Source organism: Moschus berezovskii, chromosome 2 (assembly GCF_049115385.1).
Source record: "Moschus berezovskii isolate FMDL1 chromosome 2, NW_MosBer_1.0, whole genome shotgun sequence".
Taxonomy (NCBI): domain Eukaryota; kingdom Metazoa; phylum Chordata; class Mammalia; order Artiodactyla; family Moschidae; genus Moschus; species Moschus berezovskii.
In genome coordinates this window covers 33,291,630-33,316,707 of record NC_142461.1, presented here as the reverse complement: position 1 = coordinate 33,316,707, position 25,078 = coordinate 33,291,630, and the positions used below count along the sequence as shown (strand labels likewise).

The following is a 25,078-nucleotide window of genomic DNA, read 5'->3' as shown; positions in this document are numbered from 1 at the left end:
TCAAAATCCTTCTCCATCCCTTTTCTTTATTGTCCTCTTATTGCCTATTAGAAATCTTAATTTTTAAGCACTGTATTCTCAGCATGGCAACCCACTCCAGCATTCTCGCCTGGAGAATCCCCATGGATAGGAGAGCTTGGTGGGTCACAAAGTTGGACACCACTGAAGAGACTTAGCACAAGCACAGTACATTCTCACTGGGAAGTCAACTCTGCATTGAAACAGGTCATATAAACAGGTCATGAAACAGAGCAGTTGCATGTTTGCTTTTTTCATAACTCTCTTTTGTCCCCTTTTAATTGCTGAAAATTAATTACTGAAAAATATGTTTTGGCAGTCACTGGGCTTACTCATGATGACAGTAAGCAGCATATCTGACAATGGATACTTTTTCCCGAATAAAGCTAGAACGCCAGCAGCATCTTAGAGCTCACTCCAAGCAAAGCCTAGTGGAGCACTGGAAGTGAGTCACAGAAAAAATTTCAAAACAATGTCACCTTTAAAACCATTCGACTCTTTTCTTCATTAGGACACAGGAAAATGCTACTTAAGTGAAGAGAGAGGAAGAACAGCCTGTGTACTATTTGTGAACTTTTTGGTCTATATCTGATAGCTAGTGATTCTTTTTTCTTTCTTTCATGAATCAAGGCAAAGGATCCATTTAATAGAGCAGATGGGGCTGAGTGTGTTTATACCAAGATTTGTGAATCCAAACTGGTACACAGGCCAGGATAAAAATGCAAATAAGTGAAGCAGACTGAATGTATGAGGCAGTAAAGTTGGTGGGGAGCAGGGATGAACCAGAAAGCAGATACCCTTTTTGAGAACAGTCACTAATAAGTCCAAAACAATTGTCTCTATCTAAGCCTGTAGGTCCAATGTTGCCAAAACTTTCTAATATTTAAGAGATGACAGGAATGTTTATTTTTATTTGAACATTCTCCTATTTTTATTTGAAAACTGGCACAGAAATAAAACATTTTAAGAAGTACTAGTGGGCCAATATTAGGTAGACCAAAATGAACCTATATGGTGGGTGTGATCCAGACTTTGAGCTCACAGGTTGGACCTTGCTTCTACAGTAAGCAAGTTGAGGTATCTTAATCCATCTGGGAGCTGTAACAACTCTATTTTTATGAAAGAAATTGAGGAAATAGTAAGTCATATGCTTCCATGACTCCTAAGTATTAAAAGGTAGCATACATGGTGGTAGTCTTCCCGGCTCCATTGGGCCCCAGCAATGAAGTGATATGACCTTCATAGAAGTTCAGATTGAGGTTATCAACAGCAGTTTTTGAGCCATAGATCTTTGTGACCCCATGCAGAGCAACCCCAACTGTGAGATCTTTAGGTTCAGGCTCAATGTTGGAGGAAAACTTGTATTCGGGACCTGGAGAGAAATCAAGAGAAGAGTTGTAAGCTCACAAGGAAAGAAAATGCAGCTAGATTTAGACTTTTCCTTAATTAAAAATTGAAGACTATAGACACAAGCCTCAAAGTAAAATCTAATTCCAGATATAAATGGTCTATTATAGTCTTCCACCTTCTCACTTGTTTTAAAAATGAATGAGAGTGTTGGAGCCACACTTTAAGGTTTATATTACCTGTCTCTGTCAGAAAAAGCAATCTCAGAATATAGTATCATAATACTGAATTCTCCTTTATTCAAATCAAAGATCTCAAATATTCAAAATACAAGTTTAAGGCTTGGTCTTCCAATTGAACAGGGTGATACCTATGTATAGAATAAATGTCTATACTTGGTGGACAACACTTACTCAGATCTGTGGTTATAGAATCAATTCATTAATTACTCTCTACATTTCCTTCATGCATCACTAAAGGACTAGTTATATGGGTCATCCTTACTTTATAAAACTGACACTGCTCACCCAATGTCAGTAAGTCACGAGCCTTAAACTGTTTGTTCTTTGATGGTGATGGGTTATGCTAAGTTATCCATACTTGTTACTTGGTTACTCCTTATGACTAGTGACAGATGGCTGGAGTGAGGGGTGCAGACTGTGGCCAAGGAACAAAATTTTTCTCTGTGTGAATCTAACTGGACCACAAAGGGATCTGCAGTCTTGGCCTAATTAGAACCATATGCTAACCAACTGAGTTAATGAGCCCAGAAAAAGCCACGATTTAATCTCCCTACGAGTCCAAACACATATGTGTAGACATATTCATCCATGACTAAAAGGATGATAATTTCGCCATTTAGAAAAACATAGTTAAAATCACTAGTCATGTAAATTTTATATCACTTCTCTCATAATAATGCATGTTGTTGACCTACTTGTCTTACTGGCAGATGGGTTGGTGTTCTGCATCATGATATTAGTAAACATAAGCCCATTGCTTTTCTCATGATTCATTTCTGCACATCCCAATCGTTCTTTCCAATAGGAAGGAAGGAAGGGAAAATACCACGGAGCTGCCATACCATATGTACCTGTAACAAAAATGTATTAGGAAAAGTAGTCTTAAATTGATTGTTAACATTAAGCAACAGAAGTTAAATAACAGTATTTACTATGCAGTATTTAGGAAATATTTTCATTTTTTGATACTATATAAAACTAAAGTTGTCCCAGTTTCCAAAGTAAAGTAAAAAAGAAAGCCAGTTTTTAATTCTTTCCTTTATAAACAGCTTCACTGGGTACAGTTATATACTATAAAATTTAATCATTGTTAAATGTAGAGTATGATGATTTCTAGTAAATAAAGTTTTACAACCAGAACAACAATCTCAAGATTCCAATAACTCCAAAAAGTTATCTCATGTGCTTTGTAAATAATCCCTGGTTTCAACCCAAGTCAGAGGCAATCACTGATCTGCTTTGTCTCCACATTTTTCTCTTTTACAGAAATTCTATATAACTAGAATAGAGTAACAATGTTTCATTCATTCATAGAATCATACAAATATAAATAAGACTTAATAGAAAAACTTCTGAACATGTTGAAGTTTTAGCCATTTGAGACCTTGGAGGGGAACCCCACTAGTCTTGTTCCATTAAATTTGATAAATTCTCCTTAGAATTAGGAGACTTGATTTTTGCCTTTTATAATAACTCATACTTCCATTTGGAAAGACTGGACTCCATGCTTCTTAATTCATTCTATCCTTTAAAGGACTATCAGAGGAAAAAATTCAACAGTGCATTATCTCAACCTGGAAAATTTGGTTAGTTTTGGGATTGAAGTATTTTTGGATATGATATTTGGCAAATAAAATATTGGAAAATATATATTAGCAGTTTTGTAATGATGACAATCATGAAAAGCATGTATGTGTAGGAAGCATGATCATACCTGGGAAAACGTTCCTGACATACCAAGCAATAAGGAAATAAATGAAAGAGTCAGCTAGGATTAGACAGCACAGCCAGCCAAACGAAGTGGTGTCATCCTGAACTGGGGAACTGTACATATTTTCCCACTGAAGACCTAAGTGAACACATACATTTATTTTTCCATGAGACATTTTGTAGGTGTGAAAGATAAAATCCAGTTGAAAAGAAAGTGAACCTACCAATGCCTTGCTCCTCATAGCGTGCAATGTACTGACTTGCATAACTGAAAGCTGTTGGAGACAGCAGGCTCTGTGAATAAAATCAACCACAATGATAGTCCTTGTAGATTTTATACATTTTACCCAGAGAGGTCTTAACCTACTTCAAACTTTGGGCCCTTACATAGGTAAAACTGACGCTTACTCTCTAATCATATTTAAAAGCACAGAGGTCTCTTACCAAGCACAATACAACTTTGGAAGAAGAGGGGAGGAAATAGCAGAAAACAAAAGAAGGAAAATTATAACTTGGAAAATATTTGTCAAAAATCCAAAATACATATCTAAGCTTATTAAATGTTATTCAACAACTTACAAAATTGGTAATTATAGAGTAATGCAATGTAAGATTAACATCAAATGAAATGTTAGGGGCCAGAAGATATTTTTACTTCATAGATTGTCTTCAAGTAATAGAAGTTTTATGCATGAAAATATATTAAAATGTCAATTGAGTACTTATAATGCAACAAATTAAAATTTTTAATGTTGTTTAAATACAAGGTGGCCAATGTCAAATGAAAGTTATTTATCCCTTTCTATTTCCACAAACAACAAAGTTCTAATATGAGCCTCAGTCAACAGTGAAATTTACTTTTGCTTTCCAAATTTCAATATCAGTGAACTTAATGCTTTCATTAAAATTCTTAAATTAATTTGGTACTTTGAATTGAAAAAGCAGAAAAGAATTCAAAATTGGTTAAATGCTATCAGCGCATTTGTATTTATACCTGTAGGTTACATGTCATAAAAACCACAAGAATTAGTCATATATGAGAACAATGCCAGTAACAGAGGTTCTAAGACATTTATGGAACTGGGCCAGAGATAAGTCAGAATTCTTGATGATCTTCAAAACATGATATATTACATTTTAACTGTTCTTTCTTACATCATCTGTTATGATTTTAGAAACAGTGGAGGAAAAGTTTCTTTTCATAGTCTTATGCTTGTATGGTAGACAATGATTAGGACAGTTATGCATATTTTGTAATTATTGAACTTGCACATTTAGAAGGTCTAAACACACACAAAAATGTTCATTCCTTTCATACCCTGGCCATTCAGTTGTGACAGCTGACTTACCATGAATACTTTTATTACATAGCTCAACTCATTTTCAACTGTAATCAGAACAATAAATGGAAAAAAGGCAATGATGTAAATGAGGCTTCCAATCAGAGCTGCAATGTTGGTGCTGTTGAAGAAGACACTGATCAGATAGCTCATGGCAATAACTGAGAAGCTGTAGTCCGAAAAATACAGGAACAAAATGAACCCATTTGTTTTAGGAAGAATATTGCCAAACTTGAGTATGATGATGAGGATGACGATGGTAATCAGTAAAAATCCAACACTCTCTATGAGCCAGGCAAAAAAGTGGCTGCAGGAGTTTACTCCCATCATCTTCATGTACTGTAAAAACGAAAACTTGTTAGTTTCTTCTTAAGCTAATATATTCTCAGATGACAATTATTCCTGAACCATTCCAAAATGTCCATGAGACTCTTCAAACACATGAAACTAGGCATTTTAATGATGTTTCTAAGTATAGCATTTGTCCGTATTCACTATGTGACATTAACATGGCTATTTATTTCAGCCCATCTTAGACTGTAGCTACCAGACTGCCCCAATGTAATGAATGATTTGGATGGTGAGGTTTGTTTTATTTTTTGACAAGCTCATTTTATAACTGGTATCTAAGTGATATTTCCAGATTAAACTAGTTGAGAATTTAAACAAAAATTTATGGTATCCCCTGCAGAATTTTACAACATGAATTTGATATTTGTGCAGGTAAGAATATTTCAAGTTGGTGAAAACTCATTATTTATTTCAAATTCAGTGTATGGACTGAGATAATAAAACTCCATTATTTTCAACTAAACATTAATGAACAACACAATAATTATTCATATTCCTGTAAGAAATAAAGTAGACCAGATTCCTAAGATGTTAAACTATGCAAACTTTGAAGACTTTCTGCTTTTTGGCATAATTTCCCTATCCTTAAAATCACTAAAAATCTAGGTCAGGTTTGTTATCTTTGTTTTCCAAAAAAAAGTCCATGCACCCAAAATGAACACATGCATCTCAGATAATCTATACCTCTCTCTTAACTGATATTATGTATTATCTCAGTGATATCTTTAGTGGTCAAGGCATTTCATCAAGGTGGAAAGACAGACCAACATGAGGTGTTTTTGCGTTAACTCAAAAGGATTCTGAATGATCTGAAGCCCCCAGGACCTTGGGTGTTTTGAATTGGTGACTTGAATTTGTACCTGGTTTCTAGTTGTAACAACTCTTGATTAATAGTAAGCTTATGAATCTAATATTCCATCTTAAAAAGAACAAAATAAATGTTCCACTAACAGCTTTGTAATCCACTATTTTTTTTTTTTTTAAAAATCAAGGATGTACAATGTCCTCCCCTTTAAATCTAACTTGTCTAGGAAAAAAAATAGGGAATGTGCCAAATTTTTACTATACAAGCAAAATAGTGATTTTTACTTTCTGCCTTTGCAATTTATCACATTTTGATAACTCTGTTGCTCCAGTTGTTACCATAGAAACAGCTACCTAACTGTCGCTAGTCTAAGCTGTGGGCCTTAAGCTAATCACCACTAAGGAAGTCCTGTGACTTCTCCTCTTAACTTTGCCCTTCTCCTCACCCTCTTCTCTCCCTACTACTTCTTTCCTCCTAGACCCTGCACACTTTGCAGTAAAGATTCAACCTATGTTTCTGTAGGAATAGATGTGTGTGTCAAAGTAAAAAAAAAATCAACATGAAGATTCACTGTGGAAGGATTTATCCAACAGCTATGTATCTATCATTGAAAAGAAAATTAGATTTTGATGTGAAAGAGACATCATAGATCTTATTTTAGCAATTTCCCTGTGCCCTACCCAATTTGCAAAATTACTGTGTCATGTTTGATGCCTTCATTTCAGAGATACTAATTTTTTTGGTATTTTGGCCTTTCCCATTATTTGTATTTTGATGTTTTTACTGAGTTTAATGTTATTTGAATATAATTAGATGGGAAGTTATAGAACCCATGTAACTACCCAAAAGCTGATATTCACCACTTAATTTCATTTGGCCTATACAAAAATTTTGTCCTTCACCCAAAAGCAATGTATGTCAGGAGGAGGCAGTATCACTATATTTTACAAAATGGATATGAAGTATCCAGAATGCTATCAAGGACATGAAATAGAACTGACTTCATGTTTATAAATGTGTTTTCCTTCCCTGACAGTAGATAGCTTCAGTATAAAACATTTATATATCTAGAAAATTCTCCATTCATAACCTTGTTAAAAATAATTTAGCACACCCAAAGAGCAGGAGTGAAGGTGTTTATCATGGTAATTTGGAAATTTTCAATGCTCAAGATCAGATTTCTATTCCCAAGAATTGGTAAAACTTGGAGACTGATCATTGCTTTTTATCAAAACAGAACAGATTAGGTGCTTCCAACAGTATTTACTACTTAGCATTCTAGCATCAAACTTCAGAGTTAAACTTCAGGATTTTATGCCATGAGAAGAACAGCTGTTATACATAAAGAGAAAAAGCAATGAGTGCATGTAGGTCATCCATAAGTTATCCAGATTCAGTGCCAACTTTGTGATAATCAACAAGACCAAGCTTGCTAATGGAAGGTGGCCCACAGAGAACAACTGGCTGTGCTGTCTTGGATGTCATTGGTGTCTCCTCAGAGTGACAGATGCAAGTGCCAGCTTGTAATCAAACAGCCACTTGTCTCAAGTCTCCCAAACATGCTGGAGCAATTCATCAATATCTGATAACCTGTTGCTCAGGAAAACCCCTCTGCACAGTGATCAAACTCTGCTCCAGTTCTCAGCAGGAAATAATGAGAAGAAAGAGATTCTGTGAGATATTAGATAAATGAGTCATCATATTCAAGAGAAGATTATGCATAAGGACTGACATTAAATACTGTCAAGAAAAGAAATCATAACTATACATATATTTACTTGACAGCAATGTTTTCACTCAACAAAAATGTCAAGAACTGGTTAATAATATTTTTGTATTTCAAATTTTATATTCTGTTATAGATATTTATGTTATTGTTTTTAGTAGGATATAAAGGATATTGTGATCATTACTTGGAATATTCCATATTCTCACTAGTAGGATGAATAGTATATATCAATAAGACATAACAAGGAGTAAACTGGTATTCAAAAAAAGGAAACAAAAAATTGCCTCAAGTAAAGTACCACAGAACTACAGACTTTTGCATAATTTTTGGCAAACATTCTGCAAACTACATATATTTTAGGTTACCTGTCTGAACTGAGAGAGAGGACTCCAAAATTTTGTCTCAAACTGAATATAAACAATGAAATCCCCATAAATTACTTATTTTAGACCAAATAGATTAAAATAACCATAAAACCAAGAACACAATGTGAAAAACAACTCTTCTGCGTGATATAAAATCAGCTTTTGTATAGTTTTATATTTTAATTTTAAAAAGCAAGAAATGCAGAATAAAGCTCAACTGAAGGGCATTTTGAAATAATTTTCTAACTATATGATTAATTTTATCAGTAAACTTATTGGGCATTAGTATTTGTACTAAGTCTCTTTAACAAGTTAAAGGAATTTACTAGAATCATACCATAATGAGGTCAAAGATGAATGCCTTCGTTGAATTAGCAACTGACCTGATTTCTCTGTCTAAATGTGAGAACAATTACAGAAGGAAAAAAGGTGTTTTGTTTTGTTTTTTACTTTTTTATTCAATTGGAATGAGAAGGAAGTAAAGAATGGGCAGCTTTAGATCTTAGTGAATATTAAAATGATAATATTAAGAAATGATCTTGAGTTGCTGGTAATTTAAGAGATTATTAACCATTATCTGCAAAAGTCCTAAGTTGTCTATGCTACTAAAATAAAATTGTGAGAGGGAAGGTAGCTACGATATGGAAAAGGACTGGTCAGAAGTGCTAAAGAACTGTTAACATATCTTGATTGTCCTCACCACATAAAAGAACATGATGTGGATAGAGATATAAGATAATTCTAGGGTGTTAAACAATACAGGAAAACATAAATGTATCAAATCAGCAATTTGTACACCTTAAATTTGCACAATGTAATACATCAATTTTCAGTAAAAAATAAATAGAATAAAATAAATAAGCTCTTAATTTTAAAAAAAATTTAGCATGGCAAAGTTCAAGAAATGTCATGCCTTGTAATTATTATTAACCAAAAATTAACTAAATACAACACGGAGATGAACACACACACACACACACACTCTGTCTGTTGGGGTTAAAAAAAAGCCAGTCCAGATCCACCATTCAATAATCTATAGTTTTTAGCAAGTCATCTCTCACTTTCTGGGCTCAGCTTTTTCATCTTGAAAAAGGAGGAGGTTAGTTTAGAACTGCCAGTGGTGGAAGGAAGTGAGCAGGCATATTAGGAATATTCTGCTTCCATCAATTCATCTCAGAAATAGATCGTATTTCTTTAAATTTAGGACACTGCTAATTTTAAGATGTGTCATTACTTTAACTGCCACCAAGAAAGAAAAATCACTTCCAAATGAATTATGACACCCTATCAAATATATCTCAATTTCAGAAGCTTTAAAATGTGAACAAAAAATCATTATCTTCGAATTGATAAAAAATGAATAATTGAATGCCTCTTCTGGCAGTGAGAAAGTACATTCTGGAAATACAATGCTGAATAAAGTCTAGATGACATGAGTCAAAGAGTTTAGGGATTGGGCACAAATGAATATGAACTGAAAGACTCAAATCCTGATGTTCTGATTCCAAGTTCAATAATCGTCCACTATGTAACTTTGACTCCCCAGACTAGCTGGTTAAATTTTGAAAGTGGACGCCTGCAAAATGAAGACACAGAGCTACCAAACAGAAACTAGTTCACCATTAAAAATGCCTTTCATATCTTCTATTGAGAAAAACTCTTTATTGTGCTTTGATATTTTTTTGTGACATCCATAGGTACATTCAGAGAGAACTCTTTTCAAGCCAAAATAACATAATATACATGTATTATACACACACACACACATATAGAACAGACAGATACATAACAAATGTATATACACATGCACAAATATACTGCATTTCTAACATTTTAAGGTAGATATTTATTTTGCTATAGAAAAGAACTCAGAGTCTATCACAGTTTTCTACTTCAGAGTTTTCCTTTAATTTGTAAAGATTCACTTCTGAGTACTAGGAATCATACAGAAAAATATAAGGTACAAGCTTGCAACCAAAGTTATGCTCCAGGACGTGGATTTGAGCTTCTAAATTGGGGTTAAGAAAACATTGCACACAGTCCTAAAAACAGGGCTCAAACCAGTTGATGAGACTTTTACTGAATTATAACTGAAATACAAAAGTACAGCTGAAGGTCACCTTAGGAAGCATCACTACGAACAAAGCTAGTGGAAGTGATGGAATTCCAGTTGAGCTATTTCAAATTCTAAAAGATGATGCTGTGAAAGTGCTGCACTCAATATGCCAGCAAATTTAAAAAACTCAACAGTGGCCACAGGACTGGAAAAGGTCAGTTTTCATTCCAATCCCCAAAAAAAGGTAATGCCAAAGAATGCTCAAACTACTGGACAATTGCACTCATCTCACACACTCTTAAAGTCATGCTCAAAATCCTCCAAGCTAGGCTTCAACAATATGTGAATCATGAACATCCAGATGTTCAAGCCGGTTTTAGAAAAGGCAGAGGAACCAGAGATCAAATTGCCAACATCCGCTGGATCATCGAAAAAGCAAGAGAGTTCCAGAAAAGCATCCATTTCTGCTTCATTGACTATGCCAAAGCCTTTGATGGTGTGGATCACAATAAACTGTGGAAAATTCTGAAAGAGATGGGAATACCAGACCACCTGACCTGCCTCTTGAGAACCCTGTATGCAGGTCAGGAAGCAACAGTTAGAACTGAACATGGAACAACAGACTGGTTCCAAATAGGAAAAGGAGTATGTCAAGGCTGTATATTGTTACTGTGCTTATTTAACTTATATACAGAGTACATCATGAGAAACACAGGGCTGGATGAAACACAAGCTGGAATCAAGATAGCTGGGAGAAATATCAATAACCTCAGATATGCAGATGACACCACCCTTAGGGCAGAAAGTGAAGAAGAACTAAAGAGCCTTTTGATGAAAGTAAAAGAGGAAAGTGAAAAAGTTGGCTTAAAGCTCAACATTCAGAAAACAAAGATCATGTCATCCAGTCCCATCACTTCATGGAAAATAGATGGAGAAACAGTGGAAACAGTGGCAGACTTTATTTTTTTAGCTCCAATATCACTGCAGATGGTGATTGCAGCCATGAAATTAAAAGACGCTTACTCCTTGGAAGGAAAGTTATGACCAACCTAGACTGCATATTAAAAAGCAGAGACATTAATTTGCCAACCAAGGTCCATCTAGTCAAGGCTGTGGGTTTTCCAGTGGTCATGTATGGATGTGAGAGTTGGACTATAAAGCTGAGCGCAGAAGAATTGATGCTTTTGAACTGAGGTGTTAGAGAAGACTCTTGAGAGTCCCTTGGACGGCAAGGAGATCCAACCAGTCCATCCTAAAGGAGATCAGCCCTGAATGTTCATTGGAAGGACTGATGTAGAAGCTGAAACTCCAATACTTTGGCCACCTGATGCAAAGAGGTGACTCATTTGAAAAGACCCTGATGTTGGGAAAGATTGAAGGCGAGAGGAGAAGGGGACGACAGAGGATGAGATGGCTGGATCACATCACTGACTCAATGGACATGGGTTTGAGTAAACTCTCGGAGTTGGTGATGGACAAGGAGGCCTGGCATGGTGCAGTCCATGGGGTCACAAAGAGTCGGACATTGCTGAGCGACTGAACTGAACTGAACTGAAGAAGAATAGGCTCAAACTCTAGGACAACCCTGGAATTCTGATGTTGAGCTAACAAAAACATGAAGCAGTGTTTTGTACTTTGTAAGGAGAAATAATCAATTGCCTAAAAGCACTGGCAATGTAGGTCTGAAAAGTACAAGGGCTAACAGGTTACTCTAATCTCATTATTTCAGATTGTCAGGCAGGCCTTGCAATAATTATCGTGCCCTGGTTTTGAAACGTTTCCCCTATCTTTTCACTTCACTTCATGAGTGTAAGAATGGGTTCATTATAGGATTAGCAGATAAAATAATTCTACTGCAATACAATCCAAAAATCACACAATGCTGTTTCATAAATCCTAAAAAGAAGTAAGATATTTTGGATTTGGGGATAATGATGAAGAATATGCTCCAGAAGAGATCATACTTTACATCCCAAGTCATGTCTTTCATTGTCATATTATTAACATAATCAGAAGCATAACATGAAATTCTTAATCTCTATAAATCACAATTCAGTGAAAGAGAATTGAAGGAGACAAGGTATACTAGAATGAGAATTTGCTTTTTGAGAGCTGAAACAAGACATATATCTTTGCCCATGTCCATGTCTATATCTATACCTATATATATATATCTGTATTTCTATCTATATATCTTCATTTGGACTTAATTACTATGCCAACAGTTTTCCTGCCTTAGTAGTTATTTTTATTAGCATTGAAACTTCCTCTGTTAAAGCCTAAGTCTTACAGATAACTTCTTGGGCAAAAATTACTGTCAGAATTGTAAACTGTATTTAGATTTTATTCATAGTTATTCAGATTTTGGTTTTCAGAAACACTTATAAGACAACTTCTACGCAAATTTTTTAGAAGACAAAATATTTCCATACCAGCTGTCTTAATGATTCATAAAATATTCTTCCATCTAATTCACCAGATATAGGTCAGGCTTTCTGAGTTTGCTCAGGTATTATGAAAATCATAGTATTAATTATATATCCAAGTAGATCTTATTTGTAATAAGAGATTCTCAACATACCTCATGAAGCCGGAGGTCTTTCTCATAAACAAGCTTTTTTACAAATGCAGCTATAAATACAACCCAGGCAACCATGAGCACAATTGGAAGAGAATAAGAGACACTGGTTAGGAAGCTGTAAGGAAAAACAAAAACAAAAATTCAGTGACCAAAATGAATGCCACATTTGTTGACTGTAATATACAAAGAACACACTCCCTCCTACACTGAAATTATACTCCTTTTTTAATACTGAGAATAACTATTAATATAGCTATTTTATTTATGAAGTGTGAAGCTGACTTAACAGTAGGTACATGATTTTCTTGCCGTAATGCTACAAAATTAAAACAGTTCTAGATTCTTAGATAAAATTGCCAAATTGTTTAAAGGGTGTTTGAGAATGTCCTGTTCAGGAAAATAATTATTCTATAGATATAACTGCAAGGCTCTAAGGCCTTCTATCCAAACTAAATTCTTATGTAAAAGGCAGATTCAAAGTTAGATGATGATTGGTTTATCTAGCTAAAAGCTATATTTTCTCAAATTACTGCATTTACTACTCTTCAACTGCTCATAGTTATTAAACCAAATTTCCCAAAATGAAATAAAACTCAAATAATATTTAAAATGCAAAGAACTTGGATTCCTCAAACTAATGCTCTAGGGGATGTTTCATAAACAGTATATAAATGTTTTTTTTCTGGTAATGTGCTAAACTAGAAGGTCATTGCAAGACTTCATTAGACCGCAAACATATTCCTGAATCGTTGGCCCATGATACCTGAATGTTCAAATGAAGTGTTTCTCAGTTGAATATACATCAGAATCACCTGAAGGGCTCATTAAAACAGATTTCTGGGCCCCACCCATAAGCTTCTGATTTATTATATCTGAGGTGGGGTGAGGAATTTGCATTTTAAACAATTTCCCAGTAAAGCTAATGCTGCCAGTCCAGAAACCACACTCTAATAACCATTTTTCTTACATTAGCCACTGACTATGGGCTAAGGCAAAGGAATAGGTTTCAATGAGAGAAACTCTTAAATAAATCGAACTGTTTTACACCTTGGGTTCCACTGACGCTTTCACTTGCAGAAATGTCCCAAGGCCATTTTCTTTTTAATCTAAAAGGCCAAGGAATTACCTTCAAATTCTCCATGAAAAATGCAAATATTAATGGAACATGACATCACCATCATTCAGTTTCACTTTAGCATCAGAAGTGCATCACCATCAGAAATATGAAGGATTTTTGGTAGGCGAGGAGTGAGGGTTGGGGCCATATCCTGTTTTTTTTTTTGGTTCCTAGGGAACTGTCTGGTATGGGGAAAGCATTTAAAGAATACTTGCTGAATGAATTTTGTCTTAGATCAGGTCCAGACTTGATACTGTTTCTAGCTCTAGAATTAGGCAAAGGACTTCATTCATTAATAACAAACTCCCACTAATGTTTCTTCAAGTGATTGTGTATTTTAGGTTTGATATAGTATGAAAGAGAAAACTCTGGTTTGTAACTTAAGGACCAGTGCAGTACCAGGTATTCAACTTTGGGCAATTTACTTGGATTTCAATTTTTTCATCTGGAAAATGTGACTGATAATATTTGCTCTCACTTAATGAGGTTGTTTGGTAGAATGAATGAACTAATATATGTGAAAGCACTTTGTATGCAACAAAGAGTTTATATGTGTACGTTGAGATGTTAGTTTGTACTCCCATGAAGAATGAAGAGTACAGCTACTTTACTCTCAAAAGACACATCCAGGTACCCACCATTCTAGGTACTAAAATTTACAAGGGGAAAAAAGTCAGCAGGAAAAAACAGACGAGGATTTTCATTTAATTGAACCCTCAAGTCTTTACTATTGATGCAAGCTGTTGCAAGTCACTCATGGTTCATGCAATAAGGTCTGGACTGGCTGCTCAGAAGTGGCTGACCTTGACAGCAGGCTGACAGAATCCTCACCTGTCAGGAAGACAGAATCCTGTCGTCCCGTATCACTGTTGCACAAAGGGCTACATAAACTCACCTCCTCTAATGCTCTTGAAGCAGCCAAAGGAGACAGAAGCATTGATAGAAACAGAAAAAAAAAATAACAAAAAACCAGACTCATCTGAATTGTATATAAACTGCCATAACTGGGTTGAATAACAAGTACAATTTGTTTAAAGTAATATTCAGCCTCAAGCTTTTGTATAGGAGAATGAGCTTGAAAAACTTAGCCCTCCAACCTTATTGTCTCACTGTGGTCAGATATGGAGGAACCATCCAGTGCCCACCTGACTGGCAAATTCTGTTCAAATTCAACTTTCTAAAAGCAGGATCTTTACATTTTTTGTTCATTTAGAAAAACCATTTTAGAGAAAGATTCCTATCAAATAGTTTCAGATAGCATAATATTTATCTTAGAGAGTTGATCAATACTGTGTTTTATTAAACTTTTTCCTTAAAACTAACCCTGCACTCACAGATTTTTAATTAAATTTGAGAGGTGGAAGGGATTTTAAGATTATTTTGTTTAGTACTTTCATTTGACTAGAGAAAAGTAAAACCAGTGGGTAAGATCAAAATCAAGCAGTGATGCACTCAGGTCTGGAGTCCAGCTCTTAATTTTGGGGCCAAAGTACTTGAAAGGATAAGGGTTATGATAAAGAAAATATGGCTCATTTGGTAAGAACTTTAGCATCATTTGGGTAACAGTGAGCAGCTATAGTGAGCCGGGCCCTATACTGTGAACCTTTCCCTGGAAACAAGCATTTGACAAAAATTTGGTCAATACTAGACTCACTGGAAAACACTCTGATGCTGGGAGGGATTGGGGGTGGGAGGAGAAAGGGACGACAGAGAATGAGATGGCTGGATGGCATCACAGACTCGATGGACATGAGTTTGAGTGAATTCCGGGAGTTGGTGATGGACAGGGAGGCCTGGTGTGCTGTGATTCATGGGGTCGCAAAGAGTCGGACACGACTGAGCGACTGAATTGAACTGAACTGAACTGAATCCCTTCCACTTGATAACACATGAATGAATGAGAATAAATGAATTCCATAAAAAGAGGTTGATTATGTAAAATGCCTGCAAGTGCATGGACTTACTTGTCCTTCATGTAGCAGGGATAAGGAATTGCTTGGACCTGGACTGCTATTTCCTGGGAGTTCCTTCCAGTCTGCAATTCAACGATTGCTCTTTCAATACTATCCTGTAAGTAGACAAAAGCCCTGCCATAGATCTGGTTGTGTGATGGAGAATTGTGTGGCCCTGGGGCCCAAATCTTGGCTCTAATGTTTCTTGTGGTCTGTGAGGTCTTGAGACTCATGCGGATGGTGTATTTTACAACTGGAGGAAGAGAGACGTTTTCAGAGTCATAGCTTCTGTGCCGGCTGCTATTAGGAGGAAGCTTAAAAATAACACCTAAAAATAAAATGACAACATCAGAAAGGTTATTTTATGGTTGACATTATTCTTTGATGGAGGGGCCACATGGGGGCAGCCAAACAGGCAATTGAGTTAGTAATGTGACAGTAAGTTCAGACTTTTAATTTACAGGCAAGATGGTTAATTGAAAGTGATGATCTCAGAGATTCAAAGTAGGAGTTTGAGAATATAATAACAAACTAAGTGACCAGATTAAATATTTCACTCTAAGCCACTTAATGAAATTAAACACACATATACATTAAAATGAATAATCTTGACTGATTATAAGGATGGACTCAACTTTACCCTGTAATATATAATTCTTTTCAGCTTTAATTTTAAACGTATCAACAAAATTACACATATTGAAGTCTCCTCAACCAAGATAGTTGGTTGACAACATGAAAGGTTCTTATTTCCAAGGACATCAAAGGGGACAGTGCCCTCACCCCAGCCCTGACTACTATTTTTGAGGTCTGGATGAAAGAAGTGACGGGAAGAATTTGGCCAATTTTAGTACATAGGAAAGCTCAAATTCTAGTAGAATAACACTTACTTCCAAAGAGTTCATTGCTTTTGTAGAGTCTTTTAGCCTCTCTTTCCATTTTATCTACGCTTTCTGCTGCCTGAATACGGTCATATAATACACAGGAGGAAATATTCACTGTCAGGGAAGATAGTATGCTAAGTTGATCAATGAGGTCAATGCTGTTCTCTAATTTCAGCCTTAGGATATCTAAAGAAGAAAAAAAGACACAAAGCATATTATAATGTTGTTTCTAGTAGTAATGGGGCAAAAATACTGATTTTTGATAAGTATTAAACCTTAAACTAGATTATAAATAATATGAACTTGCAGAATTTACTCTAAAAATGTCAAGTATTCTGTATCTGGGAAGATGTAGCCAGTTGTGCAAATGTTTATTGAGAAGAATTTTGAATTAGTTATAGATACAGTAAACTCACATACAAAGAATGTATGCATGCATGCCCTGTATAAGCTAATTCAAAAGCTAATTCTACTCTGCTACAATTTAATTAACCAAAGACTAAAGGTGAATAATTTTTAAATTATTCTACCTGCATTATTTAGGATGAAAACTAAAAACTAGAGGTGAAAAGTTTGAATAAACAGAAATGTTTGAATAAACAGAAATGTTTGCCTTGTTTGGGGAGTGTTGATGTAAGAATTTAAGCAACGAAAGTCTACGCAGAAGCTGCTTGTATATTTTGGAGATTAATCCTTTATCAGTTGCTTCATTTACTATTATTTTCTCCCATTCTGAAGGCTGTCTTTTCACCTTGCTTTTAGTTTCCTTTGCTGTGCAGAAGCTTTTGATTTTAATTAGGTCCCATTTGTTTACTTTTGCTTTTATTTCCAATATTCTGGGAGGTGGGTCTTGGAGGATCCTGCTGTGATTTATGTCGGAGAGTGTTTTGCCTACATTCTCCTCTAAGAGTTTTATAGAATCTGGTCTTACATTTAGCTCTCTAATCCATTTTGAGTTTATTTTGGTGTATGGTGTTAGGAAGTGTTCTAGTTTCATTCTTTTACAGGTGGCTGACCAGTTTTCCCAGCACCACTTGTTAAAGAGACTGTCTTTTCTCCGTTTTATATTCTAAGCAGCTCCTGCAGCTCAATTCCAGAAAAATAAACGAGCCAATCAAAAAATGGGCCAAAGAACTAAACAGACATTTCTCCAAAGAAGACATAAAGATGGCTAACAAACACATGAAAAAATGCTCAACATCCCTCATAATCAGAGAAATGCAAGTCAAAACCACAATGAGATACCATTTCACACCAGTCAGAATGCTGCTATCCAAAAGTCTACATGCAATAAATGCTGGAGAGGGTGTGGAGAGAAGGGAACCCTCTTACACTGTTGGTGGGAATGCAAACTAGTACAGCCACTATGGACAACAGTGTGGAGATTCCTCAAAAAACTGGAAATAGAACTGCCATATGATCCAGCAATCACACTCCTGGGCATACACACCGAGGAAACCAGAATTGAAAGAGACACATGTACTCCAATGTTCATTGCAGCACTGTTTATAATAGCCAGGACATGGAAGCAACCTAGATGTCCATCTGCAGATGAATGGATAAGAAAGCTATGGTACAAATACACAATGGAGTATATTTCAGCCATCAAAAAGAATGCATTTGAATCAGTTCTAATGAGATGGATGAAATTGGAGCCTATTATACAGAGTGAAGTAAGCCAGAAAGAAAAACACCAATACAGTATACTAACACATATATATGGAATTTAGAAAGATGGTAACCTTAACCCTGTATACGAGACTGCAAAAGAGACATAGAACAGTCTTTGGGACTCTGTGGGAGAGGGTGAAGGTGGGATGATTTGGGAGAATGGCATTGTAGCATGTATAGTATCATATGTGAAATGAATCACCAGTCCAGGTTCGACGCATGATACAGGATGCTTGGGGCTGGTGCATGGGGATGAATTGGAGGGAGGATATGGGGAAGAGGGAGGAGGGAGGGGTGTTCAAGAAAGGGAACACATGTACACCCGGGGAGATTCGTGTCAATGTATGGCAAAACCAACCAATATATTAATGTAAGGTAATTTGCCTCCAATAAAATTAAAAAAAATCTATGCAGAGTGTGTGGAACAAATAAACAATATTATTCAATAACTTGTAATACAGAAGCACTTCTTAGGAGAATGTGACAATCTATGACACATAGTTACAACTTTCTGATATTGTTTGATTTAAAGTCTTCTGTGAGTTATCTCTACTCATATCTGTATTAATCTAGATGATCAAGATTTTATTTCAAGTAATTACTCTGGAAGAAAAAGAATTTAATTGCTCTTCAATTTCATGAATCTTTATGAGGAAATCAACTGAGACAAAGGGTAAATATAAAATTGTAAGTTCATAAATCACTTGGCCAATTAAATTTTCACTGACTTGATCATGAATACTAAGAAGGCTGTGAATGTCATAAATTCCTCTTTACAGAACCCAAACGTGTCTCTATCATCATCCAATAGAAGATTAAATTTCTCACAGAGGGCAGCTTCTTAAAGGACATCTCTCATTATAACTTAAAATGAAATGTTTTGCTTGATATAGATGTTTGTGGGGGAGGGGTAAAACTGTGGTTGAATAGTGGCCTCCAGCGGCCACTGAAAATCAACACACCTGCAAAGGATTCTTGAGAAATGCTGGTAGATGGAATCAAAGAGCTATAAAGAGTCAGTGGCCTCCAAATTCGAACAGTATAAAATCTCTTTGATATTAAATTAAATACGCAATTATACAGATAGCAAGTCTCACTTATATGGTCATTTTAATCTTATTTTAAACTCTGAGACTCATCTGCTGTATCTAAAGTTAGTAATGAAAAAAACTATATAAGAACTTTGTGGTTTACCCCTGATATTTTGATCAAGTGTTTCCTTACCCAAATGATACTTTTAGAGAATAAATCACTAATATCTTTATTTAATTAAACAAGGTTGATATCATAAAATACATACAATCATACACAATATAAATAGGCATAATTCCTCCCCACTTGTTTACAACTTAAATCACTTAAGTCCCAGTAGTGCTGGAGAGGAGAAAGAGGAGCATTAGTTCTAAGGCTGGCAAATTCTGATGTTTTCAATCCCTTCCTCTTACCCATGGTTGCATAGCAACCAGGAATCAAACACAGACTGAATTAGATACCTTGCATCCCTTATGTTGAGGGTAGGAATGTGGTAGAGGGAATGCATAAGTTCAGACAGCTTTCTTTGATCCTCTTCTGCCTGTCCCTTTTAAATGATCATGAGAGGAGGAGCTGACCTTGAACAGTGATTTAGGTTTATTTTCTTCTGAATCTCCACATTGCTTTTGTTTTTCTCACTCTATAACCTCTTCTGGTTACATTCTGAGTTAGTCAAAGTAATACTAAGGCCAGTGGAGATAAAATTATAAATGTAGCAGAAATAAACCATTTCATCTTCTGTTTTTAAAGACTTACTTTTCACCAAATTACCCCCCAAAAGTGTTCTCTGGTAGAAATCTACCTGTGATTGAAGGACAAGCTGCATCTACAGGGAATACATTGTATTATAATTATTGAGACCATACAGGAACTGGGTATCCAAACAATCATTATGTATAACTGTACAATTTACTAGGAAAAATATGGATAGATACACTCAGGATTTTAAGATCTTATATGGGACAATGCTTTTCACATTTCTGACATGATAGGTAAATAAAAGTTTTATGAATCTGGACTCACCGAGTTCATCTATCTGTTTCAAAAGTTCAACAGCATCAAGTCCCACGGAGAATTTTACAAAAACTTGCACAAAGGGATTCCTTAGAGTATTCTAACAAACAATAATAGGGAGTCAGTTTCAATATAAGAACATGTTTAATCACTGTCTCTTTAATAACACCACAGTGAAATGAGGTATCACTACTGGGCATTCCCAGTCCACCATCCTGTAAAGGCTCCCATACAAATCTTTGAGAAAGAAAGAGAAGGTGTGTGAATGCTAATTCTGAGTTTTTGCTCCTCTGTAGACACAAATTTGTCACCATGTAGAAATAGCCAGATATAACCATAATTAACAACATTGGTAAACCACGTTTAACTGAAAACACTTTTCCCCCATAGCTACTATATCAATTGTTTTTAACATACGCTATAGAATTTTGAAGGTTCAAAATTGAACTTTGTTCAGTTGAAACAAACAAAAGAGGCTTTAAAAACTGTGATGTCTGTGTGGAATTTGACATCACAACTGATTTATATTCTAGTCCTACTACTTCCTAGCTGTGAGGTTTTCAGCAAGCACTCAGCCTTTTCCAGCTTCAGGTTACTTTTCTGTAAAGTAGAATCTAATCAGATTAGTCAAACGTAAATTATTATGATATTGTTTTATTCTGTAATAAGTGCAGCTAGGTGAACACAGAAAAAATAAACTGATCATAAAACTTTAAATTACTCCATACTGATGGCAAGACTGAAAATTTTTTTTAAAGTGTTTAAAATATAAAGACTCTTATAGCTATCTTCCAAATTAGGAGACATAACTTCTACAACTGAAGTTATCTACTAGGTAATACTTATTGAGTTCCTACTATGTGCTGGGTACTGTCTAATAGAACATACCTTGATTTTTCTCACTTAGTTTTCCCTAATACCTAGACATAAGTGCTATTACTATCCCCAGTTAATAGATTACAAGGCTAGGACTCAAGAAGCTATGTAAATTCCTTAAGAACGTACAATTAATAAGGGTCAAAGGGAAAGTTGAAGAGAGAGACTTCCACTTGATTAAAGAAGTGTTTATTCATCTTATGTATGAATTCATGACTTAGTTTTTATGTGAGCTAGGCTTAAGTTGTCTTCTTTTTAGAGTACAGTTCAGTACCACTTATTCTGTCCTTCTTACCAATATATCATTTTGTTATCATGGGGGTAAATGATTAAGAGTAATATATATTAATATAGCATATATAATATAACTAATTTGCTAAACATATAGCTTCTAAGGAGCCTAAGCATAGTTGGCAGCATGAAGACAGATGGCTATCACACAGCTATATACAATGATAACCCGAGTTCTTTAACATCTAGTTTTTATGATGCAGTCACGACTCTTTGTGACCACATGAACCGCAGCACGCCAGGCCTCCTTGTCCATCACCAGCTGCTGGAGTCTACCCAAACTCATGTCCATTGAGTCGGTGATGCCATCCAACCATCTCATCCTCTGTCGTCCCCTTCTCTTCCTGCCTTCAATCTTTCCCAGCATGAGGGTCTTTTCAAATGAGTCAGATCTTTGCATCAGGTGGCCAAAGTATTGGAGTTTCAGCTTCAGCATCAGTCCTTCCAATGAACATGCAGGACTGATTTCCTTTAGGATGGACTGGTTGGATCTCCTTGCAGTCCAAGGGACTCTCAAGAGTCTTCTCCAACACCACAGCTCAAAAGCATCAGTTCTTTGGCGCTCAGCAATGTGGAAGACCTGGGTTCAATCCTTGGGTTGAGAAGATCCCCTAGTGAAGGGAACAGCTACCTACTCCAGTATTCTGGCCTGGAGAATTACATGGACAATCCTAGGGGTTGCAAAGAGTCAGACGTGACTGAGTGACTTTCACTTCACTTCACTTATGTTAATTGAGCTAAATATCTATTTAGAAATTGGTGTTATATTTCTAATAAAATTTAGGTTGTAATTGTAATTATGACTAATTATTAGTCAAAACAAAGACTGGGTAAAACATCTTTTGGATATAACATTTTTATCAAAGTTGTATGACACAAATTATTTGTTCTATGTTTAACTTCTTGAGCCATGATTATAAAGAAGGGCATTTTTGTTGTTGCTGTTGCAAAAATCTTCTAGTGCTTAATCAATTTTCCAAGGGTCTCTATCAATTCTTTGAATATGCAATCCATACTATTTTGAATGTTCTCTTCCCCCATTGATAATGGGTCTAACTCTGCTGCTTGATGTTTGTGCATACATACTAAGTCACTTCAGTCATGTCCGACTCTGTGATCCTATGGATAGCAGCCTGCCAGGCTCCTCTGTACATGGGATTCTCCAGGCAAGAACACTGGAGTGGGTTGCCATGCCCTCCTCCAGGGTATCTTCCTGATCTAGGGATTGAGCCCACATCTCTTATGTCTCCTGCACTGGCAAGTGGGTTCTTTATCACTAGCCTGATATTTAGCTGCCAATAGCTCTCTTGGTGATTGGAACATTTCTCAACACGACTTGCGTCCTCTTCAGAGAACTCTGCATCTTTTATGGGAATGAGATGATACTTTTCAACTAGTGTGTGTTGGCTTTGAGGTGCTTTGTCAAATATTTGTCAGATATTTCAACCAAAGAGCTCCTTAAATTTAACATTCTTCTTCAGAATATCAATCAGTACTTTAGGAATTCTGGTTCATTTAAAATAGCAAAACATAATTTAGAGAAATAAAATAAGCACATTTTAAGTAGACTTTATGGCATTTTAGTTTTGGAAAATAGATTTACATCACTAGGTATGTGTCAGAATTAACTTGTAAAATGATTTATCTCTGAATTACATACAGAGAAACTGTGGTATAAGAGGTGAGGAAGGTTGCAAACATAATGACAGATCTATTATCCTGTCTCACACCTGCTCTCTGGAGGAGAGGCAATTTTAATCTGTTGAAAATGGATTCTACATTACTAACTGCCCATCCTCCTAATGAAGGTGATTCAAATCTCAAAGAATTATAATCCGTACGAAAGGGGATGAAAGAACTGTCTCCTACCTGGAGCATTGGAATCGTCTGGTTTAACAGTTGGAAGGAATTCATGAAAAGCGGTGACTTATCCATCCACTCTTGAGATTTTTCTCTTAATTCTGCCAACTGCCTCAGGGTTACATTAGACTAAAAGACAAAGAAACAGAAATAAATCTGACCCATTGGTATTTTTCCTGTATTTCTAAAAGGTATCTCAAGGTTGTTTTGTTATATAACTCTAAGAAACAGTTCTAAAAAGTAGAGTTAGTAAAACATTGTCAGAAATTTCCCACGTGGTCAAAATTTTTTAAGTGGCAGCTTTTAAGGGGTCAAGGTTACAAATAAAAATTCTGGAAAATTTAAGGTTTACTTCATGTCCACTGAAAATGTACAGCTGAAAGGAAAGCACATCTTCTGGAATTCTCACAAGTTACCCACTTTTACCAATGGTACATTTGACTTTACTACTAGAGAAACATTCTAGTTCAAGGATGTAAGAAGACAGATGCTTTCATGTAATGCTGGTGGAGAGGGATGTGTATAGCTTTTTCTGGAAAGCAATCTGATGACAGTCATTAAAATAGAATGCAATATTCTTCAGCCCCTCAATCTTGAACATTCACCTCAGTGAAATAAAAATATCACTGTGTAAAGCCATATACACAAAGTATCTGTCGCCACATTATTTACACGAACAACTACAAAAGTAAACACTAGAAAGAAAAAGTGTCCAACAACTGAGAACTGACTGAATACGAAAAATATTCAGTCTTCAGAAAGAGTGGATAAACTATACCTATTGAATTGGAAGAATTTCCACAAGGCATTGCTGTGTGACTAAAGTAATATGCAGAACAGTACTATAATGAAGCCTTATTTTAATGATGCAAACAATGACCATTCTGCATATGAATGAATTCAGTATAATAATATATAAAGGATTAGAGGAATGTACATAAATTATCAAAAGCCGCATCTTTGAAAGTTAACATTCATTAGTTTACATGAAAGGAAGAGCAGGATCAAGCAAGGAGAAAAAGATGAGTCATTTAAATAAGCATTAAATGACTTCATTTGTGCAAAATTGTGGAGAAGTATGCAGCCAATAAAGCAAATAAGATATTAAAACACAAATAGTAAAAGCAAAGATCATTCTAGAAATCAGTGATGATGTCATGTCTATTTTTAAATAGACCTAAAAATAATTTATATTTACATAAACTCTAGTTTAATGACCAAGTAATGATAAAGTATAATTTTTTCTCCTTCACGCTTATCATTTTAAAACCATCAAGTTTATAATTCAAATCACTAATGTCAACTTTAAGAATGAGAGAAAAAGGCTATTATGGTTATACTAGATAATTGATTAGTATAGTTATTGTTAATAATGCTGTCTTTCTCAACATCTATCTTGTATATAATTATAGGATGTTAAATTGTACAACCAAATATGAAGTCTATATAAATTGCTATAATTTAGCAATTGTTTTTGTTCAAACTAGCTATATATGCCCAATATTATTTTTTTCTAGTGCCATTATTTTTACACACTTTGAAAGTTAGATGCCAGCTGTAGAAAAATTTCCTGCTTTGGGTGATAAATTGAAAAGTCTGAGGTCCTGCCATAACTAACCTCATTCTCAAGTGTCAACATGGTTCATTTCTCTTCAAGGAGCTACTATTCAATCTACATCATTACACAGATACGGGGCAGAAGTTGAGAATTGTTAAGAGTTTCAAAAAGCCAAAGGTAAATAGTACGTAGGCCAGAAAAATATCTGAGCCAACTAGAGTAAATTTGGAAGCTGACTACTTTAAAAATCATCTTGATACTTAAGATAGAAACTTTGAG

The 25,078-nt window shown here is 35.4% G+C and overlaps 1 protein-coding gene across 1 annotated transcript in view; it reads right to left on the bottom strand.

The window, feature by feature from the left end:
* ABCA12 (ATP binding cassette subfamily A member 12) overlaps positions 1–25,078 on the bottom strand; it is a 207,109-nt gene that overhangs the window by 51,098 nt on the left and 130,933 nt on the right. The window contains exons 19-28 of the mRNA XM_055398430.2: positions 23,251–23,370; positions 20,224–20,314; positions 16,504–16,683; positions 15,626–15,941; positions 12,545–12,659; positions 4,667–4,996; positions 3,542–3,611; positions 3,322–3,456; positions 2,303–2,458; positions 1,204–1,390 (exon numbers count right to left, since the gene is read on the bottom strand). Of these exons, the coding sequence (XP_055254405.2) occupies positions 1,204–1,390; positions 2,303–2,458; positions 3,322–3,456; positions 3,542–3,611; positions 4,667–4,996; positions 12,545–12,659; positions 15,626–15,941; positions 16,504–16,683; positions 20,224–20,314; positions 23,251–23,370 (1,700 nt within the window). The remainder of the gene's footprint in view (positions 1–1,203; positions 1,391–2,302; positions 2,459–3,321; positions 3,457–3,541; positions 3,612–4,666; positions 4,997–12,544; positions 12,660–15,625; positions 15,942–16,503; positions 16,684–20,223; positions 20,315–23,250; positions 23,371–25,078) is intronic.